Source organism: Ambystoma mexicanum, chromosome 1q (assembly GCF_040938575.1).
Source record: "Ambystoma mexicanum isolate Mex_15411 chromosome 1q, UKY_AmexF1_1, whole genome shotgun sequence".
NCBI classification, from domain to species: domain Eukaryota; kingdom Metazoa; phylum Chordata; class Amphibia; order Caudata; family Ambystomatidae; genus Ambystoma; species Ambystoma mexicanum.
In genome coordinates, this window is record NC_090922.1 from 549627915 (window position 1) to 549653708 (window position 25794).

Here is a 25794-nt window from a genome sequence, read left to right on the forward strand (position 1 = left end):
CCAGCATGAATTTTAAAAAGATCGTTCAGGACAAGGTTAAAGTCGCCTAATATGATGACTTTACATTGAGGTTTCATGTTGTGAGATAGGAACGAGGTAATGTCGTCATCAAAGGTAGAGAGTGCACCTGGAAGTTTGTACACAATATGTATAGTGCAGGTGTTGGTGAGTTCAACTTTTAAGGTGATCACTTTGGCTGAGGTGATGGATGGTTCTCCTGGATGGTTCTCCTGTTATTCTAATGTTAAAGGTATTTTTAGCTATACTTCCTATATATAGTATATCCCTCAGGGATAGCTAGGGAGAAGTTGGGGCCTGAGGCTGGGTGGAGGCAGGTTTCGTGATAGTCAGTAGGTCCAGGTCGTCGACTTTGATAAGGTCTGCTATGTCTAAAGCATGGGCTGTGATAGATTTTGCATTGATGAGGGCACTTTTTAGGTATATGGCAGAGTCTATGTCCCCAGATTTTGTGGTGTGGGTTATATAGGTTGTAGGGTTATGAGTCTTGTTTATAGATAGGTTGGGCAATCGTCGTGGTGTCAGGACCGGGTGGGTCAGCCTTGTTGGAGGGGATGTTCTGTTAATTTGCATAGGCTGTACCATGACTGATGTGTTCGTAATCTGATGTCTATGAGATGTTTGCCTAGTAGGTCATCTGGAGGTCAATATGTGGCCATTCCTACTCCTGTGAGTATAGAGGAGTGCTGTCCGTGAGAATAGCCTACGTTTCTTGTGTGTCCGGTAATAGGTTGTGTGGAGTGGGCTTTGCTATGGTCAGAAGGATCTGGATTCTTATTGGAGTGAGTATGGTTGGTGATCTGGGAGGGGGAGTGTGTTGTGGATGCTGGGAATGGGCTTATAGTGGGAAGGAATGGGGTTGGGAAGGGGAGGGAAGGGGATAGTGGGGTGCACAAAATAGCCAGGCGAGGCCGTTCTCAACATAAGAAAAGGCACCAAGTGAACAAAGCAGATCCTTTGGGATAGATGAGGCCATGATTAATATTGATATGATGCTGCTTGTGACCATGGTTGGTATGTGTAATTGGCGCTAGAACCAATATTTGTAGTGGTCAAGCAATGGGTACAAAGTGCAATTGGCACTGGGAACAATATTTGCAGTGGTCAAGCAATGGGTACAAAGTGCAATTGGCACTAGTGACAATATTTGCAGTGGTCAAGCAATGGGTGGAACGTGCAATTGGCACTAGAAACAATATTTGCAGTGGTAAAGCAATGGATGTAAAGTGCATTTGGCACTAGAATTAATATTTGCAGTGGTCAAGCAATGGGTACAAAGTCCAATTGGCACTAGAAACAATATTTGTAGTGGTCAAGCAATGAGTGCAAAGTGCAATTGACACCAGAAACAGTATTTGCAGTGGTCAAGCAATGGGTACAAAGTGCAATTGACACTAGAAACAATATTTGCAGTGGGCAAGCAATGGGTGCAAATTGCAATTGGCACTAGAAACAGTATTTGCAGTGGTCAAGGAATGGGTACAAAGTGCAATTGGCACTAGAAACAGTATTTGCAGTGGTAAGCAATGGGTGCAAAGTGCAATTGGCACTAGAAACAATATTTGCAGTGGTCAAGCAATGGGTGCAAAGTGCAATTGGCACTAGAAACAACATTGTTATTGTTGTTTGTTTATTTGATATGGCGCAGCCGAGACCCGGAGGTAGTTGGGCGCAAGCATTACAAGGATACTTATCAGCTTAGTTACACATTGTTATAAATATACAAGATTTACATGCACAGTATTTATATACAAAACAGGATTATATACAGGTTATAGTACAGGCATAGACATCAGTTCAATTGACTGTAGTAGGTGAACGGGTTAATGAGATAAGTAGGTTAGAATATCTGCTGGTGGTGGGATGGCATATATGCAGTTGGCGGGAGGTATGGTGTGCTGTCAGGGTAGGGGAGCTACCTCTGGCGCTGGGTTTAGGCATTATTGGACCATAGCCATGCTAGGAGTTTTCGCCTGAATGCGTGGTATGGTTGGTCGGTTCTGAGCTCAAGTGGGAGTTTGTTCCAGGAATGGGCAGCCGTGACAGGGAAGCTGGAGCCGCCGGCTGTGTTCAGTTTGTATCTGGGAATCTCAAGGGTGAAGGCGTTGGCTGATCTCATGGGTCGGTTGGAGGTTTTCCTATTGATTCTCTCTGTAAGATACGGGGGCGCAATGTTGTTTAGGCATTTGGAGGTCAGGGATAGTGTTTTGAGGAGGACTCTGTCTTTTATGTTGAGCCAGTGAGCATTTCTTCTGAATTGAGAAATGTGCTCTCTGTTAGGAATATTGAGAGCTGCTCTAAGGGCATTGGAGTCTTTGGAGTTTGTCTAAGATGTATTTATTGGAGCCCGCATAAAGTGCATTGCAATAGTCCAGTCTTGATAGTATGAGTGCGTTGGCTAGGGTGATGCGGCTAGTTTCAGAGAGGAATGGTCTGCAAGCTCGGATCAGTTTGCAGGTATACGCTGTGGAGGATGATAGTGAGTTGACTTGCTTCTTAAGGGAAAGCGCAATGTCGAGATAGAAGCCAAGTGTTTTGACAACCGGTACCACTTTAATGTCGTTGTTGTCGATATTGAAAGTGGCGTAGTTGGGGTTGAGTTTTTTTAAGGCTGTGTCTGAGCCTAGGATTAAGAGTTCAGTTTTATCGTCATTCAGGCAGAGGCCATGGGATGCCATCCATGCCTGAATGAAGTGGTATATCCTATTTACTAAGTCTGAGTCCTCCAGGAAGTTGACCGAAAGGGGGATGAGGATCTGGGTGTCATCTGCGTAATTGGTGTAGGTGACACCCAATCTATACAACTTGTTGAACAGGAGCTTAGTAAATATGTTATACATGGTGGGGGCGACGCAGGATCCCTGAGGTACCCCACAGGGGACTTGAATAGGGTCTGCGACTGCGAGAGGGGAGAAGACTCTCATAGTGCGATTTGCTAAGAAGGATTGAACCCAGGTTATGGCATCACTTGAGAAATGGGCGGCTGACCTGAGGTGGTCACATAAGACTGTATGATCCACTAGGTCGAAAGCCGCCGATAGGTCAAGGAGGAGTAGCATAGCTGAATTCCCTTTGTCCTTTAGCCCGTCAATTTGGGTCTTGAGGTCGATCAAGGCTGTTTCTGTGCCGTGGAGGGGGCGGAAGCGGGATTGGCGAGTACCTAACAGGTTGTTGGCTTCTAGGTGGTCCTGGCTACTCTGTCAAGGATTTTGAGTAGGAAAGGGACTGTAGTGATAGGTCTGTAGTTTGTTGGGATGGAGGGGTCTAGAGTTTGTTTTTTGAGCAGTGGGAGTACCCAGGAGTGTTTGAGGTTGTTTGGCACTAGATTAGTTGAGAACGAGTCATTAATGAGCTCAGTAATGAAAGGAGCTAGATCTCTGGCTGCATCCTTTATGATTTGGGGTGGGCAGCTGTCACCTTTTCAATTGGAAAGGTTTGAGCGAGAGAATGATTTTTATTGTTTCGATAATAGTGACTTTCCTGAAGCTGAATGGTGGGGTGGTACAGTCATGGTTGAGAGGAGGCGGTTGTTGTTGGGGTATGGTCAATACTGGGAGGAGCAGGGAGTCTTTCTTTTTAGCAATTTTGACCTGGAGGGAGGTAATTTTATTCGATAGGGCATTTTGAATTTCAGTACACCAAGGCTTATCCTTGGGAGTGTTATCCACCTGTGTTATGGGAGATTCCATTTCACGGAGGATAGCAAAGAGTTCCTTGGTGTCTGATTTGGCCTTCGATATTCTATTGTTGAACGTGTCCTTTTTTGTACTAATAATTTCTTTTTTGTACAGTTTGGATAGGTTGGTTAGTCTAAGCTTGTTTTCCTCCGTGGGAGAGTGATTCCAAATGGATTGAAGTTTGCGTTTTTTTGCCCTTAGTTCCTTCAGATGGGGTGTGAACCATGCATTGAGGTGGGCTTTCTGTTTACTTTTACGATTTTTTATTGGTGCAATAGTGTCTAAAGCTTTGGTCATGGTACGGTTATAGGTTTCGACTAGTGAGGTGGGGTCTAAATTGTTGGGTGGGTTATTGAGGTCCGGGAGGAGATATGGTAGTAGCTTTTCAGCTGTGATGTCCTTTTTGCTCCTAGTCGGGAGGGAGGGTGCCATGTCTATAGTATTAGGGCGGATGAGGTCAAGGGATGCAGAGAAGGTGACTAGGGAGTGGTCGGTCCATGATTGTGGTATGGTGTTAGTGATGGTGATGTTGCAGTTTAAGTCAGCAACCCAGTCAAGGGTCCTTCCTTTGATATGTGTCGGGGAGGTGACATTTTGTGTCAAGCCGTGATCCTTTAGAGTAGCAGTGACCAAGTGAGCCTGTTTGTTGTTGTTATCATTAAATCCAAGATTGAAGTCACCCATAAGCAAAGTTTGCAAATTGTCTTTGGTATTATTGGCTAGGATGCAGTTTAGGTCATCTTCGAAAGAGCCGAATGGGCCAGGAGGTCTACAGACCACGTGTATGGTTAGAGTCCGGTTGTGGGATAGTTGGAGTTTGGCAGTGAGGGTCTCGCAGGATTGGTTGGGTGGAGCATTGGCAAGCCTGAGAGCTAGATTGGTTTTATGGATAATGGCTATGCCGCCGCCCTTGGCGTTAGGTCTGTCTGCTCTGAGTATCTGATATCCATCTGGTACCGCTATCATGAGGGCGGGTCCAGCAGCCTCATGGAGCCATGTTTCTGTTATGGCCATTAGGTCCAGATTCTCATTAGTGAGTGTGTCAGCGATCTCGGTAGCGTGGGCCACCATGGATCTGGCATTAATTAGTGACCCAGATAGTAATAGGGTGCTCGTGTTTTTGGTTTTAGGGTGAGGTGTGGCTGTAGATACGTTAGCTCTCAGAGTGTTTCTGGGAGTAGTGTTGGGGCGGTCGGGGGATAGTTTGTGGTAGTTAAATCGCTGCTGTGTGCTTTTGTTGGGTGGTTCAGTGGGGTGGGTAGTGAGACTTCTTTTGTTAAAATTGGTTTTTTGGATCATAGAGGCGGGGTGGTCTTGTTCACAGTCTAATGTTTCTGTCCTTGGGGGGGAACATTCACGTTAGTTAACTAGTGGATGCAGGAACAAGTATGCAATAGATACAGTGATGCCATGCCTTAGGAGGTCAGACAATGGGTGCATCATACACAGCACTCATGATGACCAGTGAAAACCAGGTTTAGTATTTTTGGCTTTGGACGGATATAGCAGATTGAATACCTGTTTAAGGATGGGGTCCAGAGATCCGGATTAGGTTAAAGGCAGATATGGGTTGGTAATTTGCTGTGGAGTCCCTGCCCCTCTTTTCATATATTGGTATAATTACTGCATTTTGGGAAATACAAGATGGTGTCTGAATAGACTCGGGCACTCCTGTCCCCTGCACACCTGTGTGCTGAAAATCCGCCAATAAGTTGTAAAGCAATAGATACAATTCATATGACAAATAAGTCTTCAATGCTGCATATAGGGAAATACTTGGTGGCAGCACTTTTCAGACCTATATGGCAATCTGAATGTGACCGGACAATCTCCTGTAAAGATAAATTGTAGGGGCAAAACTCTATCATTTAATATAGAGGATTTGTGCAGGGTAATAGGGACTCAAAAAAGTGGAAATGCATCTGGGACGGACCAAATACCTACTGATCTTTAGAAAGAAGAGTTAAGGATCAAGGGTCCAGTATTGTGCAACATTTATAATGCAGTTACTAGACTTGGTAAAAGTCCAAGCCTCCTGGCAAAATGCGGTAATTATAAACATATTTTAACAGTAGCACAGTACTGTGAGGTCTGTGCATCGGTATGTGTGATTGTTTTTTCTTTTCATTGAATACCAAACATTATGGAGGAAGTGTGTTGAGGTTGAAGAAGAGTGGTGGCAAAGTAGAGTACTTTATTAAGTGGTGAGAACCAGTAGAGAGGAAGACCAATGAGGAGGCTGGCACACTAGATATGGTGGCCAAGAACTTAGGTCAATATGAGTTTTTTACTGATGTAGGTGAGGAGATTGTATGATATTTCTGCTATTATGTAGGGTGATCTTGGCTGCAGCAGAGACATATGCAATACATTGGTGAAGGTTGTGGTTGCTATCACACAAGGTTCCATGCCTTAGGGGAAGCGGTGAGTAAATCTGAATGAAAATACATGGATGCAGTAAGGAGAGGGAGGCTTTAGATGCAGGAAGGTAGATAACTCCAGCCCTGGAGGAAATAAGTATAAGACATTGAAGTGTCACTTAATGATGAATTGCAGAGATGGGACACGTTATAAGCTGAGAGTTAGAGGGAAAGCAGGGCAGAAGAAGACGTTGTGTATGTTGTCTTCAACTAGGTGATAGAGGAACCCATATGAAGGGGTTAGTTTACCAAGGGAGGTGGTGTAGGGGGGTAATAATAGGGACCCAAGGACGGAGTCTTGAGGGATGCTGTCTGGGAGTGAGGTTGAATCAATGGTGGCCATGTTCCATGAGATGGAGAAGTACCAATGAGAAAGTAAAGAGTCCACCATGTCCAGAGCGTTTTCCTGGATTTTAAGATTGGAAAATCTACAAAGAAGAGAAGAGTTGTCCATGATATCAGAGGTGGCTGTTAGGGAGAATTCTCCAGAATGGCTAATTTCCCTTACCTACTGAGTCCCTCGGCAGCTTTGCTGGATTTCTAGGATTTATTTTCTTCACCTGGTTAGAGTGTGAGCCTTTTTTTCCCACTCTTACATGTTTTGCTGTGTGTTGTATATGTTTGTGTTCATGGACTATGGAGACTCACCTACCCCATAGGCATCATCTTTTTACTGTGTGTCACACAGCACCTTTAGTGCAGTGGCACAGGGTTGTCTTTTAGACTTCCCACCTTAAACTCCATTTTCTGGGACTGACTACTGTCTCCCAGAGTATGTAAAGATGCCATTGACTTTTATTGGTCTTTTTACATTTACAGACCCAGTACAAGTTATCTTCCATAGGGTACGGGAAAGGGTTAATAGTTATCCCTTTTTGTCTGTTTCTCGTGGAACCTTATTTCGTTCCCCTTTCTTTAAGATTTGGCTGGTGGCAGTGGTATCTGCCATTTTAATTTTACCGCAAGCTATGAAAATAGCCTCAGTACTGTTAGAGGCAATGGTGGTAGCCTCGAACTTGCTGGACCCCCTTTTATTTTTATTCAGTTCTGGCTGGGTTTATTCGCCATTTCTTTTTGTAAAGGTATTTCTCGTGTTTTACTCTGCGCGCCAAACTAGGTTTGGTTCCTTTGTTCGCCGAGAAGCCCTCCTTAGGCGCCTGAGTGTCTGGGTGGACAGGCTGTGAGGGAGGGGTTTTAGGCCCCCTGCACAGGGTCTCCTTGGAGACCCAAGTTACACTCTTGTTTGATTGGCTAAGGTGACTGTCCTGCCAGGACAGCCACCCTGCTGTGTGATTGACAGCCAGGCTATGTGAATGGGGAAAAACTGCATAAAAAGCAAGTCTCTGGGACTTGGAAGGCAGAGTCGCCACTGGATCGAGAGAACCTGAAGCGAAGCTGAAGGAGGGGGACTACTGCAACTACTGAACCTCCAGGTGAAGCCCTGCTGCGGGTCCGAATCTCCTAAACTTTGACGACAGAGAAGATCTGCAAGGAATCTTCTTCCCTTGAGCTGGTAGGACCAACCCATTCGCCAAACACCAAGCAAGGCCTCCCTCCCTTGGTCAAATTTGCTGTGCATCGCTGCAGTGAACCGGATAGCCAGGAGGACCCGACCATGTTTGGATTTTAAGGAGCGCACCTTTTATTCATCGCTTTGCCCTGCTGCTGGTTTCTTCCCTGGGCAGTGCAGGACCCTCCAGGCTTCCTCCTTCTTGTCAGTTCGACAGTCGCTTCAGGAACCGTGAGCCTGCAGGACCTGCCAGGAACGTCTGCCTCAGCTACAGAATTCTTCTTCTACTAAGGTACTGTTCAAATCCGGTTGTTCGTCCCGTCCGACTGTGGTGAAAGTGTTTGAAATCTTTCGCCAATCCGAGGGCTTGTCCTTCTCTACTCTTTTAAAAAACTTTTCTTCCGACCAACTTTGTTTCGATCTCTTGGCAAAGACTTAACTGCGAACTACTCTGAACTGAGTGATCCTCTGCAAAGACTCTGAACCATTAACATTGGGCCAGGCCTACTGACTTGAATCCTAATTGTATTAAGCCTTTTCTAGATTGCCCTGCCTAATTACTTGTTGGTGCTGCTTAATGTTGTATAACCTTTTCTTTCCCTCCCTTTGTAAATTACTGGAGTGCCATTTTGCTCACACTTCATTTTGAGCATAACTTGTCCAGAATTCATTGGGTGGTGTGTAGTACATTAAGACCGGGATTGTCTGCTTTATATTAGTGAACAGTTTTATAACTGATGGTGTAAATAAATGTATATTCTTTTACTCAGAAACCTTGAGTCAATGTTTGTTTGAACCATAGCAATTGCTGTCCTTTGTGTAACTTCTGATACTGCTCACTTTACTCTTGAGATAAGTCTGGCTGCTCAGCCATCGCTACCACTTTACTGTGTAGTCCAGGCTTGTATGAAAGGTGAATTTGTACTTACACTTGTAGTCTTAATTGTGTTTGGAGTTCCCAAAGGGTACTGCATATGATTCTGCCTAACAGTGGCTGAGAGTTCCAAAAGTATGTGTGATATTCTGTAGTGGTGATAAGAGGTTGGAAAGTTTGACAAAGGGGTTAAGGCTGATTATGTGGATTTACACCTGTGAAATAGAGATTGGATAGAGTCCCAGGGGTCATTAATGTTCAGATCAGAAAATATACACTTGAATATGAGACGCTTCAGTATTTTAGAATAGTGGTGAATGAGAGATCCTGGCCACTATTTGGCAGGATTATTCGGATCAGCTGCGGTCTTCTTCGGGATTGGTATGGCAGCTGCTAACTTGAAGCAGGCTTGGAAGGTTCCAAAGAAAAAGAGAGAAATTTAAGGGGACATGGGTAGGAGCAAGTGAGAGGTGAAATGTCTTTGAATGTCTTTGGAGCAAACTGGTAAACAAGGGTGCAGGGGGGGTTGGCAGTCTGAAAGATGGAAGCCAATTCAAAGGGAGAGGTTGAGGGAATGAGCACAAAGAGGGGTGATAGAGATTAGCGATGGGGAAGGAGTGAGGACGGGGAGTGATAGGAGGGTTGTGAGGATGTCACATGTTTTGATTTCAGAGGACAAGGGGGATGTAAATTCATTAGTGAAAACAGAAGAACAAAAAATGTGAGGGTGAGGGACAGCTAACATGGCTTGCAGGGTGGAAGAGAGCGTGCAAGGGTGAGAATATACAGTAGTAATTTGAAGGGTAAAGTAAGGCGGTTTGGTTGAAACGAGTGCAGTGGTCAAGAAGAGAGGAACATTTTTATAGGTGAGGAGACGAGGGGGGTTCAGACTAACACAAGGTATGGAGGTGGTGTTGCACTTCTGTTTTAAGGAGCGGGATCTGAGCAGTGAAGAAATGTTGAAAGAAGGGTGTGGCACAAGGAGGGATAGCTGCTCAGACACATAAGTGTTCTGCACAGACAGAACATTCCCATCCCACTGCTTGGTAAATACATGCTTGCTGTAGAAGAGTGATATAAAATGTTATTTAATTATCTTTAAGATCCACTAGTTACAGAGACACACACATTCTCACGTGTGTATTTATTCATGGTGTCGAAGTCCTGATTTACATGCCTATAACTGGCATGTCCAGGTGCTAGGGGCATGTTACTCTTTTTCTCACACATATATCGATTCAGTCCAATGCATGTGAATTGCTAAATGGAAAGTGCTTATTTCTAGTGGCTGAATGTCCCTCTTTTTTAACTCTTTATTGTTGATTGGAACAGCCCTTTGCACTGAGAGCAGAGCAGTTTTACAAAACATGATGGTATTTTTTGTTTGTTTTTTAACTGACAAAACAAGGAGATATATCTAAGTCCTACAGATATCTAAGCCCTACAGTAACATTTGTTACCATTACCCACCTTGCAGCAAACAGAAAGGAATGTTGATCAGACATTTTGTGAGCTAATTACTTTAGGCAGCATTATCAATTAAGAGGGACCAGTCATTTATTTATTTGTATTTTGTTTGAGAATTTCATTTATTTTAAAACCTTTACATGTCCATCATCCGTTTTCTATGATGTCACCGGGTCAAATGTTGTGTTCATGTTAGATACCCCTTTGATGTTATGAGGGTGAGAGAAGGGTCCAATCTCAGTCTAATTATTCATAGACCTTTCTGAATAATTGGCCACTACATGAACGGATAGTGCTATCAGTGATTTAAATGTTATTTAAATTAGCATGGATCCAATAGGATACAACCAACGATAGTCACTAGTCACCAACATTGAGGCGGAATGACTGTGAAGTTTGGGACTCTTGTTTCAGGCTGAATGGGCCTCAATAGCCAACTATCTGCCTAATCTGGAGCACTCCTGGAGCCTTAAAGTCCCCAAGGTGATGACGTGCTGTAGTGTATCTCTTCATCCTCTTCTGAACCCATCACAATTACTAAATACTCCTTTTCTCTCCCTGTAGAATGAAAACCCGGGAGCAGATTCCACTTACACAGTAAGTACCAGGTACAGGGAAGAGCTTCAAATGCTTCTAAATGCAACCCTCGCCCTACATATGCTTCATCCCTTTGTCCACTGTAAACAATGGATCCACATCGTCTATGGTGAAGGTCAAATGGGAGATCCATCATTTGTGTAGGAGATGTGTCCCCCGGTGATATAGGAGTGTGCCGGAAAAGCCATAATTAGGCAGATTAACTGCTCTTGCTGTTGTAGATATGGTGAGAAACCTGTGTAAGACTCCAGCCTACCAACATATCTCATGCACATTCACACAGTTAACACATGCAATCAATAAAACACTGGAAACACACTTATATGAATGAATGTTATCCAAACATGCACTTCTGTTTCATATTCCAGGAAGCTACGGCATATGATGCTAGGCTCCCACAGACTTAACTTACAGATTTCCAGCCAACAAAAAGACCATTTAGGGCTAACAAAGCAGCCAGGAGATTGTAGTACTTTGCCATGAGCCTTGACCTCAGCCTGCTCCTGCTCTAGGATATTTATTCATGACACCATATCCTGGACATCACTTATCCTTTTTTTAGCTTCCATCATGTATTTGCTTTTTCACCCATTTCAATTCTACAGCTCTGAGTCATCTGTAGTCAGTTTCATGAAAAGTTATAGAGCATCCAGCTTTTCCGGATTGTGCTCGGTGAAAAGGTCGGGCCTTCAGAGGATAAATGGCCCCTCCTTGCCCCTACTTGCACAACATTCTAAAATCCATACAGCAGTGGTAGGACAGATGTGCAAGGAATGATGTTGTACACAAAGTCCTGCTGATAGCAAACATCAAGGTCAGATGGGAAATACAGATTACTCTGTCTCAGATGTGTCACGCATACAGAGCTGTCACTAGTATGATATCAAATTACTCTGGCTGTACAATTGCGTGACCCTAGCAGCTACAATGCCACAAACATGCATGGCTTATATTTACAGTTTAACGTGCCACCACACACAATTATTATAATTTCAAACAGAGTTGCAGACAATTGAAAAAACAACTCTCTATGTTGTCAGTTTGTGCTGAGGCAGCTATCAGGAATGCAGCAGTGACTTTGAACCTGCCCTGTGCCATAGCAGTGCTGGCACTGAGGTTGTCAGTAGACTATTTCAGAAAAGGCACATGTTTGGCATGGAACATTTATGAATGGGGTGTCTGATCTGTAGACCTATCTTTCAGAAACAGAATTACCTACATAATTTTAGTTAATAAAAAATAAAAAAGCTCGGACTATCCCACCCTCACTATATGTCATTCAGTCACAATGTTGAATAACGGATTTCCCCCTCAAGTGGGATATTGTATTTGTCTTATGTCTTGCGGCGGGTAGTTATAACTTTATGTGGTGTGAGGATTGTCTGGGAGCACTCAGGGCTAGAGACAGGTTTGTGTGTGTGGGCAAGACAAGACTTTTTACTAGCTTTTGATAAACGTGTATTACTTTATTCAATCCCTGTGACCAGGCCATTCCTTTAGTCGGGAAATCACCCAAGGGTTGCACAGAGTTGGAAAGGTGCACACACACAGGGTAGCAGGAAAAAGTGGTGCAAAGAAAAGGGTCTCAATTCCTTCTACACCTAAACAAACACTTTGTTAACATAATAACAAGATGATACCTACAGCTGGTGACACACCCTTTATCTGGTGTATTCAGATCTTTAGTGAGTTCTCTTCTTATCTGTTCCCCAGCTCTGCCCTGGATGTAACTGGGCAAAGCCTTCTCAGTACATCATTATTTAAAAGTCTTACATAAAAAGGGGGAATTTAAACACACACATCCTTACTAAAATCACATATAGGTCTCACTACCCTTAACTAAGCAGCTGCAATTTTTTTAAAAAGTATACACATATCAATAAAGTCTGAAGTGTGCACTTGTCTTTATACAGTGTTGGTGCACTTCCACCCACTTCCTCATCCCTGCTTTCTCTCTGCACTTGCATGTTCTGAATGCTCAAAATGACATGTAGGTCTGTCTCTATCATTCATTGCTATATTTGCTTTTCTCTCCCATGTTCTCTCCCTGTTGCCATGTGGGAGCTTTGAAACACAATTTACTTCTTGTATAAGCGCCTTTACAAATGCACAATAAATAAATACTATCATTGTTTCAGTTTTTTCTGGATTGAGGTTTAGGTCATTTGCCATCATCCATTCAAATACTTGTGGGAGGCAGTCGCTAAGTATAGTGCGTGGGTTTTCATCACTGGACATATTTATTTTATTTTATTGATTTTATTTATTTGTTACACGCCCAGACCCTCGGGTGTCACGGCGTGGTTATAAGACAGCTTAGAAATTAGTAGAATTCAAACATTACATTAGTTGCATTACATGATATAAATTACAAATTTACTTGTGAGTAACTGAACAGTAACGACTTGTGAGTAATTGTACATATTGTGTGTGACTTGGATGTCATCTGCATTATTGTAACACGTGACCCCATATGTGTTTATGATCTTCATCAGTAGGGCCATATAGATGTTAAAGAGGAGCAGTGTGTGGCTTGAACCTTGAGGGACTCCAACAGTGATGTCCGATTACTTTGGCCTGAAAGGGGGAAGCCTGATAATGTCTGTCCTGCCCATTAGTTTAGTTTAGTTTAGTAGCAAGGACCTCATCAATTGTAAAGGGTTCTATGGAGTGCTGTTTCTACAACTAGTCTGTTTAACGTACTGTGCCTGGCGGTGTCGAAGGCCGCTGAGATGCCAAGGAGAATGAGTGCTGAGGTGCTGTTTTCATCTACAGATATTTTGTGATCATCCCAAATGAACATTCATGCTGCTTTAGTGCCTCTCATAGGTCTAAACACGACTTGTGAATAATTGCATAGGTGATTGCATTCTACATGTCTAGAATTTTGCTTTATACAGTATATTCCTCTGGGTTTACAGATCTGCTTTTTAGAAGCAGTATGACATACACATTCCTCTTTCCAGTAAATTGTTCATCAGTTTGTAAAAATTAAGTATCAATGATTATTTGGGGAGAATGTCTTCGTAGATATCTGGGAGACAGGAGTCCATCGAAGTGCCAGGCATGTTGCTCAGTTTCATGATTAAAAAAGAAATCTGGTTCAGATAGGGGTTTAAATGTGTTCATCAAAGAGGTGGTAGTGTTGTTTCTGTATCAGGTAATGCTATTGTTGCTTCCGTTCTTTACTAATGTGTTGATTGCCTGCTGTGTATTAAACACTTTCTCTCTTAAATGGTTTTTGAATTGGTGTCAGTGCTCTGCTGCAGTATACTGGGGTTCTCATCTCATTCATAATTTGGAGAGTTCTTTCTGTGGGAGAGGAGCCTTGCTGTCATGTTCAGAGTTGGAAAGTTTATTTGCTTCAAGGATTTTCACTTTGTAGTACCAGATTTGTCCTTGGTAAACTGCCTGTCTTCATTGCTATAATGTTTCCTCTATGTTTTTCCAATATTTGATGTCTTTCTTTAGGATTCTTAGATTTATTTTTTATTTTATTGTATTGCTTATAGTGCGAACCTAGCTCAAGAGCAGTGGAGCGCTTTACAACAGGAGGGTGCCTGCATCTGTCTTGGCATTTTATACAGTGGCAGTGGTGGTGGGAGAGAGGGATTTTTATTAATCTAGGAACTATTGTTGAAAGAACCATGTTTATAGTGTTTTGCAGGACTGGAGGATGGTGGGAGAATATTTGAGCCTTTGCCGGGATTGAGTTCCAGATGGTCGGGTGTGGCAGAAGAAGGGTGGCTTGCTACATTTCTCTTTGCGAGCCAGCTTTGACGGCAACCTTTTGACATGGAGTGGGTTGTGAACATCTTACTGCTGTATTTGATCTGAGATGATTATGCACTTTAGTGGAGTGAGGATGTCTAGTGCCTCAGTTATTCAATTCTGTAGTGTCGCTAAGGATTCTTCCAATAGTAATTCATGTTGAATTTGACTTAATCTCTTCCATAAGATTTCCAAATTCTTCAAGGTTCAGTGTTTTCCAACTCATTCTGGTGGTGGTGCTATGGCCTTTGGGTGTCCAGAGTTTGCACATTGGTGGGCTGATAGTAAAAGGTATCATTAGATGGTCGTTCCATAATACCCGAATGGTGGGGAGGTGGTTATCATGCCTTATTCGTAGTAGATTGCATTGTTGGTGTGGTCTTCACTATGTGTCCCTCTTTTTACCATTTGCTTAAGGTAGAAGGTGGAACAAACCTTTGGCTGCTCATGCCGGCGATTCCTTGTACCAAATTGAAATCTCAGCAGATGGTTTGGCATTCGTGTTCTATCGCAAGGTTAGCAATTACATCTTCAAAGTTTTCTGGAAAGGCTAAGTTGACAGAGTACAGTCTGTAAATATGAAGGATAGAGAGATAGTTTTGATGATTGAGTGTGCAGTGGATCAGGAATCCTTCACAGTCTATGATGTCAGTGTCCTGTGAAGTCGAGATGTTGAGTTGTTTGTGGCGTGCCCTCCAATCTTATGCCAGTCCATTTGGCTTGAATGAGTTTAAAGTTGTTGGGTTTGTGTTCATGAGATATTAGCTTATATTTTCCGATAACTATGTTTCTGTTATGAAGAGCATGTTGGTTCCTCCTTTAGTTTATTGCCTTATTTTTTAAATCTCTCTCCTATGCTCAGAGATGTAGCATGTGTTTTACAATGTATCTTCTTTCCTGCCACTGAGTTTCATGTTAATTTCATTGGCTGCCTTCTATTGTTGCTGTTCATGCTGCGCACATCCCCATTTAATTTGTTTTGTGCTTCGTTCATTGTGGGGATGGGTATTTGCACCAACGTTGTTGCTTCCTAAAACAGGTACAATAGGTTGATAATTGGGCCATTTATTTCATCTGTTTCCTGATAGATTTTAGCGGCTGGTCTGTCTTTTGTGATTAAAGGCATGTTTAGGATAAGTTTTCCTCTTAGGCCCATGAGATCCTGAACTTCTGTGCCTTGATATGTAGGCTACACCTACACAATTGAAGTTCCATGGCCAGTTATGTGTCATTCGCATTCAGAGTTGGCTGCGTAGGGTTTGCTGGATTCTGTTTGTGTCCTCATGCTGTTGCTCAATTTGCTGTCTGGTTCCTCCTGGTAACATTTGTCAAATGTGTTTGAGATCTCAGTAGGTGGAAAAGCAACGTGAGACATAACATGTTATTTTTAAATCTTACTTAAAGCCTTTTTCCCTCAGAGGCATGGGAGGCAGTTGCTGAGTGGTGTGAGGGTGAGCTCTTTGGTGGATTTTTGGAAGATATCTTTACTATGCGCAAACTTGTTGGTTAATTCTCTTGTGGCATTGGTGTCTTTCCTTGCATGTCCTATTTCGGAGGGTACTGTTTTACTACTCGTGTACTTTAGAGAGTCAGTGACATTTCTGTGGGTGGTAGGTTTGAATTTTGAATTTCTTTATTTTTAATTTATTAGTGTGTTGCAAATGTATATCAAAAAGGCTGACTTCTCGTGCACAACAGATGTGTAATGAGTTGAAAGGTTAGTGTTTTAAGGTACGATGTCCTTTCATCGTGGGATGTTTGTTTGCTGGGTTTTTTACCACGGATTTAAAAAAAAGCAAAAACTCACCAACATTTTTAGGGGGGTTAGAAAAATATATATTTGTGGTGTGGGTGTCGGGGATATATACAAAATTAAAGGGGGTGGGGTGTTTGGGTGGGGGACCCCCAAATAAAAAATAAAAAATTCAATTTGTTTTTCTGTTAAAAAATCTGCAAAAAAAGCATCCCATAATGAAATGACATGGAACTGTGTTTTAATAGGTATTGCATAAATTGGATGGGGCAGTGGTGTAGCACAAAATACACCCCCCCCCCGTGAGCCACGCGGAGGGCCAGACGCCACCCCAGCAACAAATCACAGGTCGTGCCACACACTGGGCCGTCCTAGACTACCATACTTGTACAATACACACAGTCATGCTGCTGCAGGGGCACACCATACACTGCACCAGAAGACAGATATAAATATGTATTTTAATGCATTATATTGCACACTTCCTGTGAAAAATTGTCTAAAAAGACAGAGCTTTTGCAATTGTTTTGTAAGGTAACACCAATCCAAACATCCAATACATTCAAGTTTCCAGCGGTGCAAAGGAATATTAATGCTTTAATTAATGTAATACTTTGCTATTAAAAATGCCATGCCACAATGAAAACATGTCCAACTGGTTGCACAATGCAGATGTGTAGACATGTAATAACACGTAATAACATATTACAGTAAAAAATGCCATGCCACATTAAGACATACCTAGACTGGTTGCACCAAAATACCAGTCGAAGGAATAACTCTTATCATGGTTATTTTATCATAGATGACCCAAAAAATATACAATGCCACAGTAAAAAACAGCGAGACTGGCAGCAGCCAAATGCCAGTCTAGCCATGTAATAACACTTAGCAGGCCTGCTTCATCAGAGATGCCCAGTGCCTCATACACAAGTTATGGGAAGAGGAAGAGTAGGGCTAGGAGTAATGAAGAATATCAATAAATAATCCATGCATTGAACACAAGCACACACACTATTCACCATACACTCACACCCACCCAGCCAGCCGTAAAGTTACATGTGTACCCTTTTACCATACACTCACACATGCACACCCAGGCAGCATCCCTAACATCATGAATTCACACACATTAAATGTGATATGTGTATATTACACAACCACGCGAGTGGCTGTGTAGTTATGGTTAAATTGCTAATCCCATAGGAAGAGCACTTTTTGGGTGGCTCATAACTTCGCTCTCCCTGGATGTATCCTCACCAAACTTTGCAAAAAAAGTATATGGCCCACTCTGAATTTTGGTGAGGTTTGGTTCAGGGGGGGCAAAGTTATAGGGGTGGTCCCAAAATTAATTTTTTTCCCATAGACTGAATGGGGAAAAAACTTTGCGCACGTCTACAGCCCAAACCGCTGGACGGATTTTCACCAAATTTGCAGCAGGAGCTGCGGCTTGGTCCCGATAGCGTGCTTTTGTAGATTTGGTAAAAATCTGTCAAGTAGTTTTTTTTTAAAAGCTCAAAAAGTAGTTCTAAAGGAATTAGTGATATCTATGTCCGCTCTGCGGACACACTTACCTGTTCCCTCCACGGACAGGACACCGATTGGCCAATCGCCTTGCATTATGTCCGCGGACATGTGACTTGTTCGCTGATTGGATGGTGAAGAGTGTGAAGTGTGAAGTGGGAGAATGGAACAACCGACTCCCGCCAATCCCCTCTCGCGTTTGGCCTAGAGGATCACGGCCTAGGCACCCGCCACGAGATGAGTTTGCCTATCTACCAGACGACCAAATACCTTGGTACAGGAACCTACGGATGTGCCCACCTACCTGCACTACCTGCCCAACAGCCCGCCCTACCCAGGCCGACACATGCAACATGGATCAACTCGACTAAAACCAGCACATCGTTAGAGATGCCATGACGACCTAGCTAACGGTCACATTTACACGACTATGCACACTGGACACTCCCACACCAACCTACACGAAGAATATACTCAGCGCTATGACTCAGGAGACGGACACACCCATGGACGTACATCTTTATTATTTTTCACATAGGCTTCTAGGCTGCCGAAACGCAAGACGCACGATGAACTTGATCAAAATGGCTTGCTTACGCTTCACATAAACCTTATAACCTAAAGCACCTGTGCACTCAACGGCTCCATTTATGCGCCTGATTCACGTAGGCCGCAAGCAAAAACTTCCATGAACATTAAAATGAACAAGAGTCGGGTTGCTGATCCTGCAGAATTAGCCCTGCGAAAGGCAAACAGTCAAGCCACAATGTTGCAATCTCGCACGCCGCACACCAACGTCAAGGTCGCACCTGCAAGATTAAACAAGGCACCCTGTGGAAAAAACATTATTAATTGTGCAGAATTCAGCCTCAAACACGGTCTCGTCTCACGTGACCAAGCCACACCTGAATGGATGCCAAGACTGGGAGAATGGAAGCGCAGGGATCTCTCGTCGCAAGGCACAAGCAGATACTAATGAACGACTCGATGGACCTTTGCAACGATGGGAACAGTCGGCCTCCCAGTCTATGAATAAGTCCTCGCATTGTCTGCACGTACCCATAGTGAAACATTGTTGCAAATGACAGGTGCACCGCGAGCTGGGAACGGCGATGGTCCCAGGCTGGGAGGCTCGCGAATGCACCAATCAGAACATGGGGCTCTTATCACTGACGACATTACCATTAACCAATCCTCAGGGGTCTTCATGTAACAATTCTCATGTATCTAATTGTAGGGACAACCCAGGTATACCACCTGACTGACCCTTAGCAAATAACATCCTTCTCTATATGTATGCTATACTAACCCTACCACTCGAGCAACCAATTAAGAGTGGCGATAGGTTTTTTTTGTAACTTTCGAAGTGACGCAAGTAGCGCGTCATACTAAGGTAAAAAGGGCCTGCGAGCCCCACAATTGTGTGTGTGTCAGGACGGACGCGTACGCTCCTTGACCCATCCCTGCCGTTTGTGTAATAAACAGCAGAACCACCTTGCTTCTTGTGTGCGCCTCATACTCATTGTTTTCACACACGGGAGGAGTTGGGGCCTCCCTGCCCGGAGGTCCGCGGACGGCCCAGCTGACCCCGGCAGAATTTCCCCCCGACAAGTTGGAGGCACTGCTGAGATCTGTTTAAGGTCTTGATTTTATTTTTATTTTTCCGAGTGCTCCTGCTGCGAGGAGGCCCGGCGGCGCAGCCCCCTCTGCCGCTGCCCCCTTCTGAAGACTACAGGACCATCGCGGAACTGCGAGAAGACCGGACAGCGCAATCCGGATAGAGGCCTTCGGGAGCCGATTGAGAAGTATCCCGCCCGCGGTTGGCGAGTGTCCAGACGTGGTCCAGACGAGGGGAGGTGGCGAGCCGCTTGGAGGGGTGCACGCAGTCGAGCGGCCCCGCATCGAGAGAACTTGGTGAGTATGCCACACCCAACAAGCAATGTGAAATTGTGAGGGTGGGGGGAGGAATTAAATAAGGGAGGAGGGAGGTGTTGCACAGGTGCGCGGCGAAGGTTTGATAATTTAGTGTTGGCTATGAAATGAATGGTAGCCGAACGAGTGCGAGAGCAGTGGGCTACGCTACGCGAAAGAGGGGGGCGGAGCACGAAAATATCACGTGCGGCCGCTCGTAGACACTGATTGGCCTTAGTCGCGACTTCGTGTATGTGTGTGTGCGCGGTTTCCTACGATTTGGTAATTATTGATCAATGAGTAGATGAGGATCCCTATTGATCGAGCAAGAAACTCGATAGGTAGATGATGTTTCCCTGTAGACGGTAGCTAGCTGGTTGCCCAATACGGAAGATAATTGGCTGGTTAAGCCCTCCTGTCGAGGGGCGTATCACACGCGAGGCGACGCAGCGTGCGCAGTCCGGTTATATATATATTGTTGATTACCTTGTTCCAGGCGAGACAGGAAGACAGCTGTGGGGTTGACGGGGATAGAGTGTAGGTGTATCGAGAACTGAATAATAGTTTGAAGAGATCGGTGACGTCACCATTAGGGCTTTAATAGGATATCCCGAGCACAAGCCATTTATCTCGTTTCGGAGGGTGGTGGGAAAGAGAATTGTGGTAAGGGAGTGGAGACGGAGATAAGCGGAAGCGAGGCGATCGGGAAAAGGGCGAAGAGGGGGACGTGGCTGCACACGGAGAACGCCGGCCACGACCAATCGGAAGAGGGAGGAGGAGCAAATGAAAATAGGACGACTGTATAAGAACGTCACAAAGGGTACGCAGCTGTAGGGGGCTACGTACGCCTCGGCCGCAGGGGGCCGGTGTTGTTTCAAGGAAGAAAAGGAAGAAAAGAATATGCAAATGTAAATATTATAATTTAATAATTTCCCTCAGCGGACTATCGCAAGTCCCCAAACTCACGGGGCCAGGTAAAGGTACAAGGTTGTGCATTATAGGTGTTATTTAAATAACAGCTACCAAAAAGGGGAAGGATAGCAAGCGGAGCGCTGCTATGTCACACGGAACAGGATCGGGAGGGTGGGGGAACACCCTCACTACACCACTACAGCACATATGCAAAACACTGTCACCCCATCGGGAGAAATTGATCAAGTATAGCATTGAATGGACACAGGGGACGGACAACAAAATGACAACCCCATGGCCACCTAATGGTAGCTTCGATCGGTATATCCAACATTCACTGTTAAACCATCTGCATAATACATACAAGGGGAAGAAATTGACTAACCATGTGGAAATGTTTAACTTATGGCGGATGTTCCAGGGGTCCAGACCAGGACCAAATGGAATGTTCACTATGGGGGAAACGCTGGAAGAAAAAGAAATTAAGGAGGAAGGAGAGAGTGGGGAAAAGGAGAGTGAGGGATCAAAGAATACGGGGAACGGGCAAGAGGGAGGAGAGAAGAATAGCTACTCAAAAGGAAATGAAGTAAAAAAGGAACAGGGCGATGATATAACAATAGCAAGGGTAGTGAAAACAGAGGGAGGGGGGTTGTACCCTTTAAGGGAACTAGAAGAAATAGGAAGAGAACAACTAAGGGCGGCTGAGGGGTACTCGAACCCAACATACAGCCCGCCACCATATGCGGTGACCGGCGCCAATAAGGAAGGGGAACGGACTAGTACGACGGGACTAGCTTATAGGAAAATGACAGAAGGGGAGGGGAGGAATGGAGAAGAGCAAAGTGAGGAAATAGGACATGACGAGTGGGTCGCTGCACAGATACTATTAAAGTTACGGGGTAGACTAACTGGAGAAGAGAGGGGGGTAGTGAGGAAGATGGAAGAGGATAATACCAGGGGGAGCGAAATAAAGGGAGACGAGTTGATAAGACGAAAAGAAGAGGTGTTGGAGGAACGGCTAGCAAAACTAAGGGATGAACAGAACGAACTAATAAAACAGCTCGAGAGGGGGGAAAAGAGAGAGCAAGGGAAAGGCAAGAAGGAAGGAACGAGTTGGAAAGAATAAAGGAAAGAAATGAGGAGCAAAGGAAAGAAGCAGAAAGGGTGAAAGGAGCAGCGGAAAGGGTATCAAGAGCAGTACTGCGAGAGAGGAAAAAGGAAGAAGAAGAGAAGGAAAAAGAAATGTTGATGTGGAAGAAGAAATTACTATCAGAAACAACAAGGAAATATGAAGAAGGGAGGGTGATAGAGAGTATATTAGAAAGGGAGAGGGTGAGGAAGGAAAGGAAGGAAGAGGATGAAAGGGTATTAAAAAAAATGAGTAGAGAAGTAATGGAGGAATTAAAAAGAAAAAGGGAGGAGATTGGAAGAGAGATGGAGGAGAGAAATGAAGGGGAAAGAGGAGGAGAAATTGAAGAAGAGAGGTATATATATAGAGATAGTGAGGTGGCAACAACATCAGCACAAAGGGGAACGGGTGGTAAAGGAGAAAGAGGAGAGACTGACCTAATAGACTTAAAAACAGTAACGATAAAGGGGCAAAAGACAGATTGGGGGCTGCCATTTGTAAATGACTTTTGTAGTGAGGAAGACGAAGGGATGGAGAAGGAAGGAAGAAATAGTGAAAGGGAAAGTTTAGATAAACTATATGCCACCCGGGCGAATGCGGACTCTCCATGGATATGTATGAGAAAGGATGAACTGGAGAAGAGTAAGGAGGAAGAGCAATGGATAACGAAAGGGCAGATAAATGAAGCCACACCCACTCCCGCCACTGTCACACCCTCACCATCCTACCGTCAGTCAACCACCCAACGCTCACTACGTACACTTAAACTAGCGCCTTTTACAAACGAAATGACACCTTATGTAGAAAGGCTTAGAGACCTCCCTAGACGTAGGCAGGAAGGACGAGTACACACACCCACATTAGATACAAGAGATGATGAAAAACGGGGAAAAGATGGAGAAGGAAAAGTTATGAGCAAGGGAAGTAGGGATGGAGTAGATGATATAAGAGAGAGGGAAGAAGAGGAGGGGTGTGGGGACTCAATTTTATGGAACCCAAGGGATATAACGAGACACAACTTAATGCCACTTCTGGAGAGGGGAGGGGTGAGACCACAATATGTACCTTGGAAGCATGTAGACAAAGAAAACATAAAGTGCAGGCTCCCATCTTTAAGTGGAGGTGCAGGTAAATGGATATATGAAATGGAAAAACATACCGCAGGACAGAAGCTGGCAGTGGGGGATGTAAAGGGCCTTCTTATATCAATATTAGGGGATGCAGCGGATGACATTTGGAAAAGAGCGGGATTTACTGGGGTAACCATAACCAACACTTCACACGATGGGGCACCGTTCGCAAACTGCAGACATGCATTATGGCAGGCACTAAGGGTACAGTACCCAGACACATCAGACATAGGAGCAATTACCTCACGCAAGATGCGTGAGAACGAAGATCCTGTTGACTATATCCAGGAAATTCAAGAGAAGTGGCGCATGGAAACTAGAGAACAATGGGATAAAACACCAGCAATATTTTATCATATATTAGTGCAAGGACTCCCTGAAGGAGTTCAGAAACAACTAAAGAAAGTGGTGGGAATGGAAGCAAAAGCATGGCCAGAAATACAACTGACAATAGTACATCATTGTAGGACATGGCAAAGTAAAATGAAACAAAAAGAAGAGGACAGGAAAGCGGAAGAGGCTAAACTGGTTCAGAAAAAACTTACTAAATACACAATGGAAGGGGCACTAATTACTGCACCCACAACAATGACCCAAAGCCCCACACAAGTAGTGGCTGCACAAGATACCTCCCAAATACAACCTTCCCAGAGCATAACACAACAGATGCCGCCACTCCACCCATACACGACCAACTTGGGAGGAGGATACTCAATGCCAGGTGCTGGGTATTATAACTATAACAGGGGTAGAGGAGGAATGATGAGAGGAAGGGGATACGAATACAACACACAACAACAGGTGGGAGGACTGAGAAATTCCTACCCCACCGGCCAACCAGTATACCAGGACAACTCAGGTAGTTTCCCATGGCAAAGTAGAGAACCACCAGTGTGTTGGATTTGTGGTTTGGTGGGGCACATGTCACGCACGTGTAGGGTAAGACCAGGGACACCATTATGGAATGACCAGGGACAACTAAGACCTACACAAGAACAGCAGGGGATACAGCAACAGCAAATGTTGCAACAAGGTAATGACCAACCACAATTAGCAACACGACAACAGCTACAGGAATTTTCACCACCGCAACAACAAGTAGCGACCACACAACAACCCCAAACACAACAAACTCAACTGGGAAGAGTGACAGTACTAGGACATAACCCTTATACAGGAAATGGCCAATCATTGTACCCCCAATAGGACAGCCCACAGAGGGCCTTGGAGTGTCCCATCCTGTCAGTAACCCCTAATAGTGCGGAGGAACCACGCATAGAGGTAACGATAGGTGACAAAAAATTATCATTCCTTGTTGATACCGGGGCGACTCGGTCTTGCATAAGGGAAGGTAAGTTCAAGATGTCAGGCGAAGCCATGAACACTCAAGGATTTTCTGGGGCTAAAGGGTTGGTTCCCTTTACTGATAACGTCCCTTTATCAATAGGGGATTGCGACATGTCAGTGCCACTTTTATATTCTAGGGCCTCACCAGTAAATATATTGGGCAGAGACATCATGAATAGGTTGAATATGACGATCTCCTTTACGGAAAATGGCATAATATGCTCTACCCCAGGGATCAACATGCTCACAGCACGACAAATCATGCAAGCATACTGCGGACAGACAGCGATTAGGGCTGAGCCAGTTGATGGTGAACTATTTCAGTACGGGACAGACATGGCATTTGCATGGATGCCAGGGATAGAAGGAAAGATCTGGAGAAGGCCAGCTGCCTATTTGTTCAGACCAGAAACTCCAACCAATGAACCAGAAGGAAAGGTGATTTCAGTGAACATAGAGAGCATTATTTCAACAGCTGATTACATTGCAGTGCATGCCCAAGATGACGAAGGAAAAGCATGGAGAGCAGTAATAGCACTAGCAGAAGGATGTAGACTCACCCAGGTGTCAGACGAGGAGCTCTTTTCAGAAGAAAAGGAGGAAGGTGAAATGGTGTTTATGATGAGTGTGGAGATATGGCTTAGAGTGGCGTATAAACAAGTGGCACAGAAAATTGCAATGGCACTTGAGGCACCGGCATCCACCCCAGTTCCCTTCTTTAAGGAGGATATGGCAAAGGTACCCACATCTTTATGGACTACTAGCCCCTATGACGTAGGATGTATAAAAAGTATAGGGGGTGTAAGGATAAAATTGAAAAAAGGTGCAATACTCCCCAGAGTTAAACAGTATCCATTATCAAAAGAGGCAGATGAGGGCATATATGAAACAATAACGGCCCTCATAAATAATGGTATACTGGTCCCATCAGAATCACCATGTAACACGGCTGTATACCCAGTGCGTAAGGCTAAAGGGGGGTCCTGGCGCTTCATACAGGACCTCAGGCCCTTGAACAACATAGTGGAAGCAGAGTACCCCATAGCAGCAAACCCGGCCACAATATTGTGTGGCATTCCAGCAGAGGCATCACGATTTACAGTAATAGACCTTAAAAATGCTTTTTTCTCAATACCATTGCACCCAGACTCACAAGATTTGACTAGCTTCACATACAGGAACACAAAATGGAAACACACTAGATTGCCACAAGGATACTGCGAGTCACCCTCAATATTCAACAGAGTAATACAGATGGATTTGGGTAACATTGTGGTAGGAAGCACTGTGTTGCAGTATGTAGATGACATAATAATTTGCAGCACAGACGAACAGAGATGCAGAGAGGACTCGTTAAAAATGCTGACAATATTGGCTGATAAAGGTTACAAGGTAGACATGGAGAAGTTACAGTACTGTCAGGAACAGGTATTGTACATTGGTCAGCTCATATCACAACATGGAAGAAGGATTGCCCCACAAAGAGCACAGGCCATTTCAAAAACACCATTGCCACAGACAGTGAGGGAACTACAGCAGTTCCTAGGTTTGTGTAACTACTGTAGAGCATGGGTATTTGATTACAGCTCATACATAGGACCCCTGCTTGAGGGGTTAAAAGAAGCTAACAAAGGAGAGAAACAGTTGGGGTGGACAAGGGAAATGGAAGAGGTTTTTGATGAACTGAAAGATGCGATTTCAACTGCTCCAGTATTGGCCACCCCAGATTATGAGCGCAAGTTTTTTATATTTTC

The 25794-nt window shown here is 44.3% G+C and overlaps 1 protein-coding gene across 1 annotated transcript in view; it reads left to right on the forward strand.

Annotated features, from left to right (window-relative positions):
• The window catches only part of LOC138531359 (carcinoembryonic antigen-related cell adhesion molecule 6-like), an 804705-nt gene that overhangs the window by 690450 nt on the left and 88461 nt on the right, over nucleotides 1-25794 (forward strand). The window contains exon 8 of the mRNA XM_069640985.1: nucleotides 10531-10563. Coding sequence (XP_069497086.1) covers nucleotides 10531-10563 — 33 coding nt within the window. The remainder of the gene's footprint in view (nucleotides 1-10530; nucleotides 10564-25794) is intronic.